This window comes from Melozone crissalis, unplaced genomic scaffold (genome assembly GCF_028551555.1).
Source record: "Melozone crissalis strain CALT ecotype California unplaced genomic scaffold, PUWL_Pcris_2 ptg000392l_1, whole genome shotgun sequence".
NCBI classification, from domain to species: Eukaryota; Metazoa; Chordata; class Aves; order Passeriformes; family Passerellidae; genus Melozone; species Melozone crissalis.
Window position 1 is genome coordinate 15,945 of NW_026536131.1, and position 16,394 is coordinate 32,338.

The window sequence follows — 16,394 nt, forward strand, 5'->3', positions numbered from 1 at the left end:
TCCCGGCGTTCCTACAGGGACCCTGATGCTCCCACATGGCATCCCGATGTTCCCATGCGGAATCCTGACATTCCCACGAGGAATCCTGGCGTTCCCACACGGGATCCCGGCATTCCCACAAGGAATTTGGGCAGTCCCACACAGGATGCCGATGTTTCCACGTGGAATCCTGACATTCCCACGTGGAATCTTGGCGTTCCTGCAGGGATCCTGGTGTTCCCACATGGGATCCCGACATTCCCACGTGGAATTTGGACGGTCCCACACAGGATCCCGATGTTCCCACGCGGAATCCTGATGTTCTCATGTGGAATCCCGATGTTCCCACACGGAATCCTGACATTCCCACATGGAATCCTGGCATTCCTACAGGGATCCTGATGTTCTCACATGTGGAATCCCAATGTTCCCACATGGAATCCTGACATTCCCACATGGGATCCTGGCGTTCCTACAGGGATCCTGACATTCCCACACGGGATCCCGACATTCTCACGTGGAATCTGGACAGTCCCACACAAGATCCCGATGTTCCCACGTGGAATCCTGACATTCCTACATGGGATCCTGGCATTCCCACGTGGCATTTGGGCATTTCCATGTGGGATCCTGAAATTCCCACGTGGGATCTTGGCATTCCCATATGGGATCCCGATGTTTCCATGTAGAATTTGGGCATTCTCACACGGGATCCTGAATTCCCATATGGGATCCTGACATTCCAATATGGGATCCCAGCATTCCCATAGGGGATCCAGACATTCCCACACAGGATGCCGACGTTCCCACATGGAATTTGGGCATTCCCACCTGGGATCCCGGTGTTCCCACAGGGAATCCTACATGGAATTTGGGCATTCCCATGTGGGATCCCAACATTCTCACATGGGATCCCACATGAAATTCAGGCATTCCCACATGGGATCCTGACATCCCCACATGGGATCCCATATGGGATTTGGGCATTCCCATGCGGGATCCCAGCATTCCCACATGGGATCTTGACATTCCCATTTGGGATTTGGGCATTCCCACGTGGGATCCTGACATTCCCATGTGGGACCTCACATGGAATTTGGGCATTCCCACATGGGATCCAGACATCCCCATATGGGATCCCGACATTCCCATGTGGAATTTGGGCATTCCCACACAGGATCCCAACATTCCCGCATGGGATTCCATATGGGATTTGGGCATTCCCACATGGAATCCTGACATTGCCACATGGGACCCCACATGGAATTTGGGCATTCCCAAATGGGATCCAGACATCCCCAAATGGGATCCCAACATTCCCACATGGGATCCTGACATTCCCACATGGGATCCCACATGGAGTTCAGGCATTCCCACATGGAATCCAGACATCCCCAAATGGGATCCCAACATTCCCACACGGAACTTGGGCATTCCCACATAGGATCCCACATGGAATTCGGACATTCCCACATGGGGTCCAGACATCCCCATATGGGATCCCGACATTCCCACATGGAATTTGGGCATTCCCACTCAGGATCCCAACATTCCCACACGGGATTCCACATGGAATTTGGGCATTCCCAAATGGGATTCTGACATTCCCAATGGGATCCCACATGGGATTTGGGCATTCCCACATGGAATCCTGACATTCCCACATGGGATCCCACATGGAATTTGGGCATTCCCACATGGGATCCCGACATTCCCACATAGGATCCCACGTGGAATTTGGGCGTTCCCATGTGGGACCCTGACATTCCCACATGGGATCCCATATGGGCATGTCTGGATTCCATGTGGGAATGCCTGAATTCCATGTGGGATCTCATGTGGCAATGTCAGGATTCCATGTGGGAATGCCCAAATCCCATATAGAATCCCGTGTGGGAATGTTGGGATCCCGGGTGGGAATGCCCAAATTCCACGTGGGAATGTCGGGATCCCATATGGGGATGTCGGGATCCCATTTGGGAATGCCCAAATTCCATGTGGGATCACACATGGGATCCCACATGGGATTTTGGCATTCCCACACGGGATCCCAACATTCCCACATGGGATCTTGGCATTCCCATATGGGATTTGGGCATTCCCACATGGGATCCCACATGGGACCCTGACATTCCCATATGGGATCCAGGCATCCTCATATGGGACCCCAACATTCCCATATGGAATTTGGGCATTCCCACACGGGATCCGACATGGAATTTGGGCATTCCCACATGGGATCCTGACATCCCACGTGGGATCCCACATGGAATCCCGGCATTCCTACATGGAATCCCGACATTCCCAAATGGGATCCCATGGAATCCTGACATTCCCACGTGGGACCCCACATGGAATTTGGGCATTCCCAAATGGGATCCCGACACCCCCAAATGGGATCCTGACATTCCCACATGGGATCCCGGCATTCCCACACGGAACTTGGGCATTCCCACATGGAATTTCGAAATTCCCACAGGAGACCCCAACATTCCCACGTGGGATCCCGACATTCCCACGTGGAATTTGTGGGACCCCAGCTCCAGGATTCCCTGGGATGATTTAGGATCCTTCAAGATTCCTTGGGACCCTCTGGGTTCCTCCAGGGCTCCCCAGATCCTCTGGGATCTCCCGGAATTCTCCAGGACGCTCCAGGATTCTGGGTTCCTCCAGGATTCCCTGGGATGATTTAGGATCCTCCAGGATTCCCCCGGGATGCTCCGGGATTCCCTGGGACCCTCTGGGTTCCTCCAGGATTCCCCAGGATGATTTAAGATCCTCCTGGAGTCCCCTGGAATTCTCCAGGACACCCCAGGATTTCCTGGGATGATTTAGGATCCTCCAGGATTCCCCTGGAATTCTCCAGGATCCTTTGGGACCCTTTGGGTTCCTCCAGGATCCTCTGGGATGCTCTAGGATTCCCTGGGATGATTTAGGATCCTTCAAGATTCCTTGGGACCCTCTGGGTTCCTCCAGGATTCCCTGGGATACTCCAGGATCCTTTAGGACTTCCTGGAATTCTCCAGGATCCTCCAGCATTCCTTGGGATGATTTAGGATCCTCCAGGACTCCCCAAATCCTTTGGGGTTTCCTGGAATTCCTCAGGATCCTCCAGAATTCCCCAGGATCCTCTGGGACGCTCCAGGATCCTCCAGGATCCCTTGGGACCCTCTGGATTCCTCCAGGATTTCCTGGAATTCTCCAGGACGCTCCAGGATTCCCCGGGATGATTTAGGATCCCCCAGGATCCTCCGGAATTCTCCAGAATTCCTGGAATCCCCCGGAATTCCCCGAGGGCGGCGTTGGCCAAGCAGGACGAGTCACTCGGGGCTTCCTTCCCTTTTTTTTTTGTTTTTTTTGGATCCCGTTTCTGTTTTTTGGGATCCCAGTTTTGTTTTTTGGGATCCCACTTTTGTTTTGGGATCCCGTTGGTTTTTGGGATCCCAGTTTTGTTTTAGGATCCCGTTTTTGTCTTGGGATCCCGTTTGTTTTAGGATCCCATTTCTTTCGGGACCCCGTTGTTTTCGGGATCCCCTTTTTGTCTTTCGGGATCCCGTTTTTTTTTGGAATCCCGTTTGCTTTCAGGATCCCGTTTTTTTTTCGGATCCCGTTCTTGTCTCTTTTTTTGGGATCCCGTTTTTGTCTTTTTTTTTGTTGGGGTCGCGCCCCCGTCCCCCTTTAGGACACGGCCGGGTCCTTGGGCGCGGGCGGGATGAGCGCGGGGTCCTCGGGATACTCCTCGGGATACTCCTCGGGATACTCCTCGGGATACTCCTCCGCGTACTCCTCGGGATACTCCTCGGGGTACTCGTCCCCGTCCGGGAAGCTCGGGGGGCCCTCGCCCAGCTCGAAGAAAATGGGGAGATCCCCGGAGCCGACGTCGACCGCGCTGGAATCCACCAGGAACAGCGGCTGCACCGTGCACGGAACCAGCTGCTTCCCTGAAATATGGGAATTTGGGATAAATGGGAATTTGGGATAATCCACCAGGAACAGCGGCTGCACCGTGCAGGGCACGAGCTGCTTCCCTGGAACAACGGGAATTTGGGATAAATGGGAATTTGGGATAAATGGGAATTTGGGATAATTGGGAATTTGGGATAATCCACCAGGAACAGCGGCTGCACCGTGCACGGAACGAGCTGCTTCCCTGGAACAATGGGAATTTGGGATAAATGGGAAATTGGGATTGGGAATGTGAGATTAGGAATGTGGGATTGGGGATTTGGGATTGGGAATGTGGGATAATCCACCAGGAACAGCGGCTGCACCGTGCACGGAACCAGCTGCTTCCCTGGAACAATGGGAATTTGGGATAAATGGGAATTTGGGATAAATGGGAGTTTGGGATAATCCACCAGGAACAGCGGCTGCACCGTGCAGGGCACGAGCTGCTTCCCTGGAACAATGGGAATTTGGGATAAATGGGAATTTGGGATAAACGGGAATTTGGGATAATCCACCAGGAACAGCGGCTGCACCGTGCACGGAACCAGCTGCTTCCCTGGAACAATGGGAATTTGGGATAGATGGGAATTTGGGATAAATGGGAATTTGGGATAAATGGGAATTTGGGATAATCCACCAGGAACAGCGGCTGCACCGTGCAGGGCACCAGCTGCTTCCCTGAAATATGGGAATTTGGGATAAATGGGAATTTGGGATTGGAAATGTGGGATAATCCACCAGGAACAGCGGCTGCACCGTGCAGGGAACCAGCTGCTTCCCTGAAATATGGGAATTTGGGATAAATGGGAATTTGGGATTGGGAATGTGAGATTAGGAATGTGGGATTGGGGATTTGGGAATGGGACTGTGGGATAATCCACCAGGAACAGCGGCTGCACCGTGCACGGAACGAGCTGCTTCCCTGGAACAATGGGAATTTGGGATAAATGGGAATTTGGGATAAATGGGAATTTGGGATAATCCACCAGGAACAGCGGCTGCACCGTGCACGGAATCAGCTGCTTCCCTGGGAACAATGGGAATTTGGGATAAATGGGAATTTGGGATAATCCACCAGGAACAGCGGCTGCACCGTGCCGGGAACCAGCTGCTTCCCTGAAATATGGGAATTTGGGATAAATGGGAATTTGGGATAAATGGGAGTTTGGGATAAATGGGAATTTGGGATAATCCACCAGGAACAGCGGCTGCACCGTGCCGGGAACCAGCTGCTTCCCTGAAATATGGGAATTTGGGATAAATGGGAATTTGGGATAAATGGGAATTTGGGATAAATGGGAATTTGGGATTGGGAATGTGAGATTAGGAATGTGGGATTGGGGATTTGGGATTGGGAATGTAAAATTGGGAATGTGGGATTTGGAATTTGGTATAATCCACCAGGAACAGCGGCTGCACCGTGCACGGAACCAGCTGCTTCCCTGGAACAATGGGAATTTGGGATAAATGGGAATTTGGTATAATCCACCAGGAACAGCGGCTGCACCGTGCACGGAACGAGCTGCTTCCCTGGGAAATGGGAATTTGGGATAAATGGGAATTTGGGATTGGAAATGTGAGATTAGGAATGTGGGATTGGGGATTTGGGATTGGGAATGTAAAATTGGGAATGTGGGATTGGGAATGTGGGATAATCCACCAGGAACAGCGGCTGCACCGTGCAGGGCACCAGCTGCTTCCCTGGAAAAACAGGAATTTGGGAATTTGGGATTGGAATGGGGAATGTGGGATTGGGATCGTGCCCTGTGCAGGGAACGAGACGCTTTCCTGGAACAACGGGAATGTGGGATTGGGATTTTGGGGTTGGGATTATGGGATTGTGGGATTGAGATTGGCAACGTGGGACGGGGATCGTGCCCCGTGCAGGGCACCAGCTGCTTCCCTGGGAAATGGGAATTTGGGATTATGGGAATAAACGGGATTGGGCATGTGGGATTGAGATTGGGGATTGGGGGTTGGGATCATGCACTGGGCAGGGAATGAGCTGCATCCGTGGAAAAATGGGAATTTGGGATAAATGGGAATTTGGGATAAATGGGAATTTGGGATAATCCACCAGGAACAGCGGCTGCACCGTGAACGGAACCAGCTGCTTCCCTCGGAACAATGGGAATTAAATTCGGAATTTGGGATTGGGAATTTGGGATAAATGGGAATGTGAGATGGGGAATGTGGGATTGGGAATTTGGGATAAATGGGAATGTGAGATGGGGAATGTGGGATTGGGAATTTGGGATAAATGGGATTTTGGGATAGAAAATGGGAATTTGGGATAAATGGGAATTTGGGATAATCCACCAGGAACAGCGGCTGCACGGTGCAGGGAATGAGCTGCTTCCCTGGGAACAACGGGAATTTGGGCTTGGGAATTTGGGATGGTGGGATTGGGAATTTGGGATTGGGGGATTGGGATCGAGAATGGGAATTCGAGACTGGGATTGGGGATGGGGGATTGGAATCGTGCACTGTGCAGGGCACCAGCTGCTTCCCTAGAATATGGGAATTTGGGATAAATGGGGATTTGGGATAGAAAATGGGAATTTGGGATAAATGGGAATTTGGGATAAATGGGAATGTGGGATAATCCACCAGGAACAGCGGCTGCACCGTGCAGGGCACGAGCTGCTCCCCTGGAACAATGGGAATTGATTGGGATTTTGGGATGGTGGGATTGGGAATTTGGGATTGGGATAAATGGGATCGGGATTGGGAATGTGGGACTGGGATTGGGAATGGGGGACTGGGATTGTGCACGGAGCAGGGCAGCAGCCGCTTCCCTCGGGAATGGAAATTTGGGATTATGGGAAAAATGGGATTGGGGAGACTGGGACTGGGAATGTGGGATTGGGATAATCCACCAGGAACAGGGCTGTACCAGAAATCCAGAATTCCCATTGGGATACCAGAGACCCCCATTCCCAAATATCCCAAAAACCCCAAAATTCCCATTGGGATACCAGAGCCCCCCATTCCAAAATATCCCAAAAATCCCAAAATTCCCATTGGGATACCAGAGCCCCCCATTCCAAAATATCCCAAAAATCCCAAAATTCCCATTGGGATACCAGAGACCCCCATTCCCAAATATCCCAAAAATCCCAAAATTCCCATTGGGATACCAGAGACCCCCATTCCCAAATATCCTAAAAATCCCAAAATTCCCATTGGGATACCAGAGACCCCCATTCCCAAATATCCTAAAAATCCCAAAATTCCCATTGGGATACCGGAGTCTCCCATTCCCAAATATCCCAAAAATCCTAAATACCCCACAATTCCCCTTGGGATACTGGAGTCCCCCATTCCCAAATATCCCAAAATTCCCATTGGGATACCAGAGTCCCTCATTCCCAAAAATCCCCAAACTTTCCTAGGAATATTGGAGTCCCCCATTCCCAAATATCCCAAAAATCCCAAGTATCCCAAAATTCCCATGGGATATCGGAGTCTCCCATTCCCAAATATCCCAAAAATCCCCAAATTCCCTTTGCGATACCGGAGTCACTCATCCCTTAATCCATAAACTCCCAAAATTCCCATTGGATACTGGAGTCCCCCATTCCCAAAAATCCCAAAAATTCCCATAGGATACCAGAGTCCCCCATTCCCAAATATCCCAAAATTTCCATGGGATACCCAAGTCCCCCAATCCCAAATATCCCAGAATTCCTTTTGGGATACCAGAGTTTCCCATTCCTACATCTCCCAAAATTCCCACGGGATACCGGAGTCCCCCATTCCCAAAAACTCCAAAATTCCCAAAATCCCAAATTTCCCTTGGGATACAGGAGTCCCCCATTCCCAAAAACTCCAAAATTCCCAAAATCCCAAATTTCCCATGGGATACAGGAGTCCCCCATTCCCAAAAACTCCAAAATTCCCAAAATCCCAAATTTCCCTTGGGATACCGGAGTCCCCCATTCCCAAAAATCCCAATTATCCCAAAGCCCCCAAAATTCCAAAAAACTCCCATGGAATACCAGAGTCCTCCATTCCCAAATTTCCCCAAAATTCCCGAATTTCCCATGGGATACCCGAGTCCCCATTCCCAAAAATCCCAAATATCCCAAAAAACCCATTGGGATACGCGAGTCCCCCATTCCCCAAAATTCCCTAATTTCCCCTGGAATACCCGAGTCCCCCATTCCCAAATATCCCAAAAACCCCAAAATTCCCAAATTTCCCATGGAATACCCGAGTCCCCCATTCCCAAACATCCCAAATATCCCAAAAAACCCATTGGGATACCAGAGTCCCCATTCCCAAATATCCCAAAAACCCCAGAATTCCCAAATTTCCCATGGGATATTGGAGCCACCCACTCCCAAATCCCAAAATTCCCAAAATCCCGAATTTCCCTTGGGATACAGAAGTCCCCCATTCCCAAAAACCCCAATTATCCCAAAAAACCCATTGGGATACCAGAGTCCCCATTCCCAAATATCCCAGACATCCAAAAATCCCGAAGTTCCCATGGGATACAGGAGTTCCCCATTCCCAAATCCCAAAATTCCCAAAATCCCGAATTTCCCTTGGGATACCGGAGTCCCCCATTCCCAAAAATCCCAATTATCCCAAAGCCCCCAAAATTCCAAAAAACTCCCATGGAATACCCCAGTCCCCCATTCCCAAATTTCCCCAAAATTCCCGAATTTCCCATGGGATACCCGAGTCCCCCATTCCCAAAAATCCCAAAAAACCCATTGGGATACGCGAGTCCCCCATTCCCCAAAATTCCCTAATTTCCCCTGGAATACCCGAGTCCCCCATTCCCAAATATCCCAAAAACCCCCAAAATTCCCAAATTTCCCATGGAATACCCGAGTCCCCCATTCCCAAACATCCCAAATATCCCAAAAAACCCATTGGGATACCAGAGTCCCCATTCCCAAATATCCCAAAAACCCCAGAATTCCCAAATTTCCCATGGGATATTGGAGCCACCCACTCCCAAATCCCAAAATTCCCCAAATCCCCAATTTCCCTTGGGATACCGGAGTCCCCCATTCCCAAAAATCCCAATTAACCCAAAGCCCCCAAAATTCCAAAAAACTCCCATGGAATACCAGAGTCCCCCATTCCCCAAAATTCCCAAATTTCCCATGGGATACAGGAGTCCCCCATTCCCAAAAATCCCAAATATCCCAAAAAACCCATTGGGATACGCGAGTCCCCCATTCCCCAAAATTCCCTAATTTCCCCTGGAAGATCCGAGTGCCCCACTCCCAAATATCCCAAAAACCCCAAAATCCCCCAATTTCCCATGGAATACCCGAGTCCCCCATTCCCAAAAACCCCCAAATTCCCAAAATCCCAAATTTCCCTTGGGATACAGGAGTCCCCCACTCCCAAAAATCCCAAATATCCCAAAAAACCCATTGGGATACCGGAGTCCTCATTCCCAAATATCCCAAAATTCCCATGGAATACCCGAGTCCCCCATTTCCCAAAATCCCAAATTTCCCTTGGGATACAGGAGTCCCCCAATCCTAAATACCCCAAAAAACTCCAAATTCCCAAAATTCTCAAAGTTCCCATGGAATACAGGAGTCCCCCATTCCCCGGAAATCCCAAATATCCCAAAAAACCCATTGGATACCAGAGTCCCCATTCCCAAATATTCCAAAGACCCCAAAATTCCCAAATTTCCCCTGGAGTACCCGAGTCCCCCATTCCCAAAAACCCCAAAATTCCCCAAATTCCCGAATTTCCCAGGGGATACCGGAGTCCCCCATTCCCAAAAATCCCAAAAAACCCATTGGGATACCGGAGACTCCATTCCCAAATACCTCCAAAATTCCCAAAATTCCCAAAATTCCCGAATTTCCCATGGGATACAGGAGTCCCCCATTCCCAAAAATCCCAAATATCCAAAAAACCCATTGGGATACCAGAGTCCCCCATTCCCCAAAATTCCCTAATTTCCCCTGGAATACCCGAGTCCCCCATTCCCAAATATCCCAAAAACCCCAAAATTCCCAAATTTCCCATGGGATACCCGAGTCCCCCATTCCCAAAAATCCCAAATATCCCAAAAAACCCATTGGGATACGCGAGTCCCCCATTCCCAAAATTCCCGAATTTCCCCTGGAATATCCGAGTGCCCCACTCCCAAATATCCCAAAAACCCCAAAATCCCCCAATTTCCCATGGGATACCCGAGTCCCCCATTCCCAAAAACCCCCAAATTCCCAAAATCCCAAATTTCCCTTGGGATACAGGAGTCCCCCACTCCCAAAAATCCCAAATATCCCAAAAAACCCATTGGGATACCGGAGTCCCTATTCCCAAATATCCCAAAAACCCCAAAAAACCCCAAATTTCCCATGGGATACTGGAGTCCCCCCATCCCCAAATATCCCAGAAACCCAAAAATCCAGAAGTTCCCATGGAATACTGGAGCCGCCATTCCCAAATATCCCCAAAATTCCCGAATTTCCTATGGAATACCAGAGTCCCCAATTCCCCAAAACCCCCAAATTCCCAAAATCCCAAATTTCCCTTGGGATACCAGAGTCCCCCATTCCCAAAAATCCCAAATATCCCAAAAAACCCATTGGGATACCGGAGTCCCCATTCCCAAATATCCCAGACATCCAAAAATCCCGAAGTTCCCATGGATACAGGAGTCCCCCATTCCCAAAAATCCCAAATATCCCAAAATTCCCATTGGGATACCAGAGTCCCCATTCCCAAATATCCCAGAAACCCAAAATTCACGAATTTCCCATGGGATACTGAAGCGCCCATTCCCAAATAATCCAAAATTCCCCAAAATTCCCATTGGGATACTGGAGACTCCATTCCCAAATATCCCCAAAACCCCAAAATTCCCCAAATTTCTCTTGGGATACCGGAGTCCCTCAATCCCAAAAATCCCAAATATCCCAAAAAACCCATTGGGATACCAGAGTCCCATTCCCAAATATCTCCCAAACCCTAAAATTCCCAAATTTCCATGGGATACAGGAGTCCCTCATTCCCAAATCCCAAAATTCCCAAAATCCCAAATTTCCCTTGGGATACCGGAGTCCCCCATTCCCAAAAATCCCAATTATCCCAAAGCCCCCAAAATTCCAAAAAACTCCCATGGAATACCCGAGTCCCCATTCCCAAATTTCCCCAAAATTCCCGAATTTCCCATGGGATACTGAAGTCCCCCATTCCCAAATATCCCAAAAACCCCAAAGTTCCCAAATTTTCCATGGGACATCGGAGTCCCCCCATTCCCAAATATCCCAGAAACCCAAAAATCCAAAGTTCCCATGGGATACCAGAAGTGCCCACTCCCAAATATCCCCAAAACCCCAAATTTCCCATGGGATACTGGAGTCCCCCCATTCCCAAATATCCCAAAAACCCCAAAATTCCCAATTTTCCATGGGATACCCGAGTCCCCCATTCCCAAACATCCCAAAATTCCCGAATTTCCCATGGGATACCGGAGCCCCCCATTCCCAAATATCCCCAAAATCCCCAAATGTCCCATGGGATACCGGAGTCCCCCATTCCCAAAAACCCCAAAATTCCCGAATTTCCCGAATTTCCCATGGATTACCGGAGTCCCCTGCGCCGGGCTCGGTCTCCGTCGGTTTCTGCTGCTCCTGGTTGGAGAGGAGATCCTGGATCTGCCGGAATTCCGGGAATTATTTCCGCTCATCCCGAGGATTTTTGGGGTTTTAAAGGGATCCCAAACTCAGCCCCTGCTCGTCCCAGGAATGATCCCGGAGAGGGAAATCCCGGGAATGGGGCGGGGCCGGGGCTGCCATACTGGGACAGCTGGGAATGATCCTGGAGCGGATCCCGATCCCGATCCCTGATCCCGATCCCAATCCCAGCCCCGATCCCAATCCCAGCCCTGACCCCAATCCCAATCCCAATCCCAGCCCTGATTCCGATCCCAATCCCAATCCTGATTCCAGCCTTAATCCCCATCCCAATCCCAGCCCAATCCCAATCCCAATCCCAGCCCTGATCCCGATCCCAATCCCAGCCCTGATCCCAATTCCAACCCCAATCCCAATCCCAGCCCCAATCCCAATCCCAGCCCTGATCCTGATCCCAATCCCAGCCTGATCCCAATTCCAACCCCAATCCCAATCCAGCCCCAATTCCAATCCCAATCCCAGCCCGATCCCAATCCCAGCCCCGATCCCAATCCCAGCCCTGATCCTGATCCCAATCCCAGCCCTGATCCCGATCCCAATCCCAGCCCTGATCCTGATCCCAATCCCAGCCCTGATCCCAATCCCAGCCCCGATCCCAATCCCAGCCCCGATCCCAATCCCAGCCCCAATCCCAATCCCAATCCCAGCCCCGATCCCAATCCCAGCCCTGATCCCAATTCCAACCCCAGTCCCAATCCCAGCCCGATCCCAATCCCAGCCCTGATCCCAATCCCAGCCCTGATCCCTATTCCAACCCCAATCCCAATCCCAGCCCTGATCCCAATCCCAGCCCCGATCCCAATCCCAGCCCTGATCCCGATCCCAATGTCGATTCCGGTCCCGTCCTCATCCTGGCACTAAACCCAGCCTTAAACCCCAATTCTAATCCCAATCCCAATCCCAATCCCAATCCCGGTCTCAGCCCTGATCCCAACCCCAATCTCGATTCCAATTCCAACCCCAACCCAAACCCAGCCCTAATTCCGATCCCAATCCCTGATCCCAATCCCAATCCCTGATCCCAATCCCAATCCCTGATCCCAATCCAAACTCTGATGCAATCCCAATTCCAGCTCTGATCTCAATCCTGTCCCAATCCCAATCCTAATCCCAATCCCGATCCTGATCCCTGCTCCAATCCCAATTCTGATCCCGTCTGTGGCCCCAATCCCAATCTCAGGCCTCATCCTGATCTCAGCCCCAATCCTGATCCCAATCCCGATCCCAGCCCTAATCTCAATCCCAATGCCAGGCCTGATCCCAATCCAGTCCTAATCCTGACCCCAGCCCCAATCCTTGCGCTGAGCCCCATCCCAATCCCAACCCTAATCCCGATCCAAATCTCTCATCCCAATTCCAGCCCAAATCCCAGTCCCAATCCCGATCCCAATCCCAATCCCAACTGTAGTCCCAATCCCGATCCCAGCCCTGATCCCAATCCCAGTCCTAGCCCAAATCTTGATCCTCACCCAGACCAGATCCCAATCCCAATTCCAATCCCAATCACAGCCCTGATCCCAATTCCAACCCCAATCCCAATCCCAGCCCCAATTCCAATCCCAATCCAGCCCCAATTCCAATCCCAATCCCAATCCCAATCCCAGCCCCGATCCCAATCCCAGCCCTGATCCCGATCCCAATGTCGATTCGGTCCCCATCCTCATCCCGGCATTAAACCCAGCCTTAACCCCAATTCTAATCCCAATCCCAATCCCAATCCCAATCCCGGTCTCAGCCCTGATCCCAACCCCAATCTCGATTCCAATTCCAACCCCAACCCAAACCCCAGCCCTAATTCCGATCCCAATCCCTGATCCCAATCCCAATCCCTGATCCCAATCCCAAACCCAGCCCTGACCACAGCTCCGATTCCAATCCCGATCCGATCCCAGCCCTGATCCTGATCCCAATCCCAATCCCCAGCTCTGATCCCAATCCCAGCCTTGATGCCAATCCCAGCCCCAATCCCAGCCCTGATCTCAATCCCAGCCCTAATCCCAATCCCAATCCCGATCCTGATCCCTGCTCCGATCCCAATCCTGATCCCGATTGTGGCCCCAGTCCCAATCCCAATCCCAATCCCAATCCCAAACCTCATCCTGATCTCAGCCTCAGCCCTGATCCCAATCCCAGCCCCAATCTCAATCCCAGCCCTGACCCCAATCCCAATCCCAATCCCAGCCCTGATCCCGATCCAAATCCCTCATCTCAATTCCAGCCCCAGTCCCAGTCCTGATCCCAATCCCAATCTCAATCCCAGTCCCAGCCCTGATCCTGGCACTAAACCCAGCCCTAATCCCAATCCCAGCCCTGATCCCAATCCCAATCTCAATCCCAGTCCCAGCCCTGATCCTGGCACTAAACCCGGCCCTAATCCCAATCCCAGCCCTGATCCCAAACCCAGCCCCAATCCCGATCCTGATCCCTGCTCCGATCCCAATTCTGATCCCAATCCTGATCCTGATTGTGGCCCCAATCCCAATTCCAGTCCTCATCCCAATCCCAGCCTTGATCCCGATCCTAATCCCAACCCAAACCCTAATATCAATCCCGATCCCATGTCTAATCCCAGCCCCAATCCCAACCCCAGCCCTAGTCTCAATCCTAATCCCAGCTCTGATCCCAATCCCAGCCTTGATCCCAATCCCAGCCCCAATCCTGATCCCGATCCCAATTCCAGCCCCAGTCCCAGTCCTGACCCCAATCCCAATCTCAATCCCGGTCCCAGCCCTAATCCTGGCACTAAACCCGGCCCTAATCCCAATCCCAGCCCTGATCCCAAACCCAGCCCCAATCCGATCCTGATCCCTGCTCCGATCCCAATTCTGATCCCAATCCTGATCCTGATTGTGGCCCCAATCCCAATCCCAATCCCGATCCCAATCCCAATCCCGATCCCGATCCCAATCCCAATCCCGATCCCAATCCCAATCCCGATCCCGATCCCAATCCTCATCCTGATCTCAGCCCCAGCCCTGATCCCAATCCCAGCCCTAAACCTGATCCCAATCCCAACCCCAATCCCAGCCCTGACCACAGCTCCGATTCCAATCCCAATCCCAATCCCAATCCCATCCCTGATCCCAACCCTAATCTCAATCCCAACCCCGGCCCTAATTTCAATCCCGAACCCAATCCCAGCTCTGATCCCAATCCCATCCCTGATCTCAATCCCAATCCCAGTCCCAATCCCAGCACTGATCCCAATCCCAGCCCCAATCCCAATCCCAATCCCAGCCCTGATCCCAATCCCAGCCCCAATCCCAATCCCAATCCCAGCCCGAATCCCAATCCCAGCCCCAATCCCAATCCCAATCCTAATCCCAGCCCAAATCCAATCCCAGCCCTAATCTCAATCCCAATCCCAATCCCAATCCCAGCCCAAATCCCAATCCCAGCCCTAATCTCAATCCCAATCCCAATCCTAATCCCAGCCCCGATCCCGATCCCAATTCCAATCCTGGTATTTCCCCTGGGAAATTCCAACCTGTGGGGTCAGAAACGGGAATCCCAGGGGGCTGGAAAATTTGGGATTTGCCCTTTTTGGGGTCATTGTGGTGGCTGGGAATTCCCCAGAATTCCCAAAAATCCCAAGAATTCCCAAAATTCCCAAGAATTCCCAAGAATTCCCCGGAATTCCGGGATTTTGTGCTCACGCTGGCCAGGCTGCTGTCCAGGTCCGGCAGGGTCACGTCCGGCACCGGCACCGAGGGGCTGAAGAGCTGCCGGAAAAACGGGAATGAAACCGGGAACGCCGGAATTCCCGGGTGGAGTTCGAGCTGGAATTTTTTCTGGGAATTTTTTCTGGGGGTTTTTGGGCGCACTCACGTCGAGCAGGGACGGATTTATCCTGGGAATTCCCACTGGGAACGGGCCGGAATTCCCAGTGGGCACTGGGGATTTTTGGGATTTAGGGAGTTCCCAGCTGGAATTTTTGGGAATTTTTTCCAGGAATTTTTCCAGGAATTTTCCAGGGTTTTTTGGGCACACTCACATCGAGCAGGGATGGATTTATCCTGGGAATTCCCGTTGGGAATGGGCCGGGAATTCCCAGTGGGCATTGGGGATTTTTGGGATTTTGGGGCATTTTTGGGGATTTTGGGAGTTCCCATTTGGAATTTTTGGGAATTTTTCCCAGGAATTTTTGGGAATTTCTGGTAATTCTCACGTTGAGCAGGGACGGATTTATCCTGGGAATTCCCATTGGGAATGGGCCGGGAATTCCAGTGGGCACTGGGGATTTTTGAGATTTTTGGGATTTTGGGAGTTCCCAGCTGGAATTTTTGGGAATTTTTTCCGGGAATTTTTTCTGGGAATTTTTTCTGGGGGTTTTTGGGCACACTCACGTCGAGCAGGGACGGATTTATCCTGGGAATTCCCACTGGGAACGAGCCAGGAATTCCCAGTGGGCACTGGGGATTTTTGGGATTTTTGGAGTTCCCAGCTGGAATTTTTGGGAATTTTTCCCGGGAATTTTTGGGAATTTCTGGCAATTCTCACGTCGAGCAGGGACGGATTTGTCCTGGGAATTCCCACTGGGAACGGGTCGGGAATTCCCAGTGGGCACTGGGGATTTTTGGGATTTTGGGAGCTCCCAGCTGGAATTTCCGGGAATTCCAGGGTTTTTTATGGGAATTCCAGGGTTTTTTGGGAATTCTCAGGTTAAGCAGGGATGGATTTATCCTGGGAATTCCCTGACCTTGGAACGGGTTGGGATCCTGGGAATTCCCAGTGGGCACTGGGGATTTTTGGGGATTTTAGGAGTTCCCATTTGGAATT

General features: G+C 51.2%; 1 protein-coding gene across 1 annotated transcript; it reads right to left on the reverse strand.

Annotated features, from left to right (window-relative positions):
• Window positions 1-3,657: 3,657 nt before the first annotated feature.
• On the reverse strand, window positions 3,658-15,337 carry LOC128950065 (heat shock factor protein 1-like; the record flags this gene model as incomplete). The annotated part of the gene is made up of 3 exons (XM_054294943.1): window positions 3,658-3,920; window positions 11,507-11,576; window positions 15,272-15,337. Coding segments are annotated over 3 exons (399 nt in total), but the record flags the coding sequence as incomplete, so codon positions are not given.
• Window positions 15,338-16,394: the final 1,057 nt, after the last annotated feature.